Genomic DNA, 2,442 nt, shown 5'->3' on the forward strand with positions numbered 1-2,442 from the left:
AAATCCCGCTTAGGTTATCATCTACTGGGGTAGACAAGACCGCCCGTCGATCCAGCTCAAAAGGGAAAGAGGAAGCGACCAAGAGGCCGTGCCAGCAGCGCACACAGGTGGCTGAGAGCAGCTCCGAGACCGCCTCCCCTCGGCCACTTGGGGAGGGGTAAACGGTGCCGCCTCCGACAGGGCGGGCCAGCTCGCATGTAGACTGGAGAGTGAGGTGACCGCAGGGCGCAGCGAGAGGAACCGCCGCCTCTGCTGCCGCCGAGCCCTGGGCAGGCGGATCCCCATGCGGCGGTGGGGACTCCTCCGGGTCCCTGCAGAAACGGCGACGGGGGGGCGCCAATGACTTGGACTAGCAGCATGAGTAGTGGCTACAGCAGCTGGGAAGAATCGGAGTCCGAGGAGTTTTTCTTCACAGCTCGCACTTCTTTCTTCAGGAAATCCTTTGGCCAAGCCAAGCCAAGCCTGCAAGTAAGTGATCGTTGGCCTCCCTCGAGGTTGCTCTCGGGGTACCAGCTGGGCGGGAATCTTCGGGCCGAGTCCCGGGCCATGCGCTCTACCCCGGCCTGACCCGTTGCAGGCCGCGCCTTCGTCTGCAGTCCCACGTGCTCTTTCCAGCTCCGGAGCTAGCACTTATCTCACCCAGAGCTCCCACAGTTCCCTTCCTCCATATATAAATTCTACCAAGGATCCATGTGAACCAGGAGTCTCGAAGACCCGAGTGCAGAAAAGGAAATGAGATAGCTGGAGTTTTTTTTTTTTTTGCTGTTGCTAGATAGTTCCAATCTCGCCCCCTCTGTAGCTCAGCCGTTGAAACAGTTAAAACGAGATTGATCTGGCTTTTCAGGCTTGCCAAAAATAGATTTCAGCAGATCCACTTACTTGTGAGGCTTGTCAAAACGGGCCCCGGACAAACATTCTACCCGCGGTGGTGCAAAAAGCAGTTCTCCGAATTCGGCTGCTCGTATGGAACCGCGTGGTATGTAGCCATGACCTTGGTGTACAGTAGTTTCAGCGGGTTTTTTTTTAAGCGAGTACTATACGCCGACCAGATATGATAAATACAAGTTTATAAAGACATATAATAAGAGAAGTAACTTGAGTCGTATGTTAACTTGTCCGCCTTTGTATGTCCTTTCGATATGAGAAAGACAAGGTCCATGTCATTCTTTAAGAAAGGAATTGAAAATAAAAAGTAAACATAGTTGTTCCGTTTATGTAAACATCTATATCTGTATATGGAATATTGTGTACAATTGTGGCTGCCACATTTGGAATAAGATGTCATAGCATAGGAAAAAGTTGCATAAGGGGCAACTAAAATTATTAGAGGACTGAAGCATCTGGTTTACAATTAAAAGGTAGAACATTTGTGACTCGGGCTTAAAAAGGCCTGGGGGAGGGTCATTATTGAAGTGGAAACTGCTGAATGATATGGAAAAAGTGGACATGGAGACGTTTTCCTCTGTCTTTCAAAACAGAAATTATCCAGTGATGCTGATTGGAAGCAGATTTAAAACACACAAAAAAGTACAGAGGATAATGAACCTGTAGAATTCATTATTGTAAGACATGATAACATAGGTGGCTTTCTTTTTATTAAAGTTATAATAAAAATAATGACAAAATACAGAGTTTTTACAAGTACTGTATTTCATTAAAAATTTCAATATTTCATTAGTGTTTGTGTGTGTGTGCCTGCATCCCTTGGAGTCAGTGTTGGCTCCTGGTGACTACATGGGTTAGTAGTCCCTGCAGTTTTCTTGGCAAGGATTTGTTGAAAATGAATCAATATTAAAACCCAAATATTATATGTATACCAACAATAATCAACATATTATAAATAATAAAGTGTGAGATTAAGATTGCAGTAATGTATGTCAAAATAGTACAGACATTGTTTAGAAAAAACTAATTTTTGGATATAGTACAAGCTCTATAGAGAATTTTAATGAATGACTTTCAAAGGTTATTGGATACATTAATAAAAAACAGGTCTATCAACCGTAATAAGTCTTTTTTTTATTTATTGAAAATTTTTAAAATTTTTACAATATAACTCCCCACCTCCCTCATACCCCACCCTTCCCCACCCCCCTCCCTTCCCCCCCGACTTCCCAGAGCTACACACAGGGTTTACAATACAATAATTATATTCTGTCTTAAATTATATTATCCTTAAATTAACAATTCTATAACATCCTTTAGCTCTCTTCTAAACTGACATATTAAACATCATTATTACGAATTATTTAATTTTAATAAAATATACTACATTAACAATCACAAATTACTCAAAAACCAAATGAAACTTTTTAGTTCCATATTTCTTTTCTATATAATCTATCCATCTTCTCCAAACCAGTATATATCTTTCTTGTGAATAATCCTTCACATAGGCTGAAATCTTAGCCATTTCTGCTAAATTTGAAACTTTAAATGCCC

General features: G+C 42.2%; 1 protein-coding gene across 1 annotated transcript in view; it reads left to right on the top strand.

Moving 5' to 3' along the window:
• The first annotated feature begins 274 nt into the window (after nt 1–274).
• RASSF3 (Ras association domain family member 3) overlaps nt 275–2,442 on the top strand; it is a 26,933-nt gene continuing 24,765 nt past the window's right edge. Inside the window, exon 1 of the mRNA XM_015820819.1 lies at nt 275–468. Within this exon, the coding sequence (XP_015676305.1) occupies nt 340–468 (129 nt within the window). The 5' untranslated portion in view covers nt 275–339. The remainder of the gene's footprint in view (nt 469–2,442) is intronic.

This window comes from Protobothrops mucrosquamatus, unplaced genomic scaffold, assembly GCF_001527695.2.
Source record: "Protobothrops mucrosquamatus isolate PMUCROS unplaced genomic scaffold, P.Mucros_1.0 scaffold_156, whole genome shotgun sequence".
NCBI lineage: Eukaryota > Metazoa > Chordata > Lepidosauria > Squamata > Viperidae > Protobothrops > Protobothrops mucrosquamatus.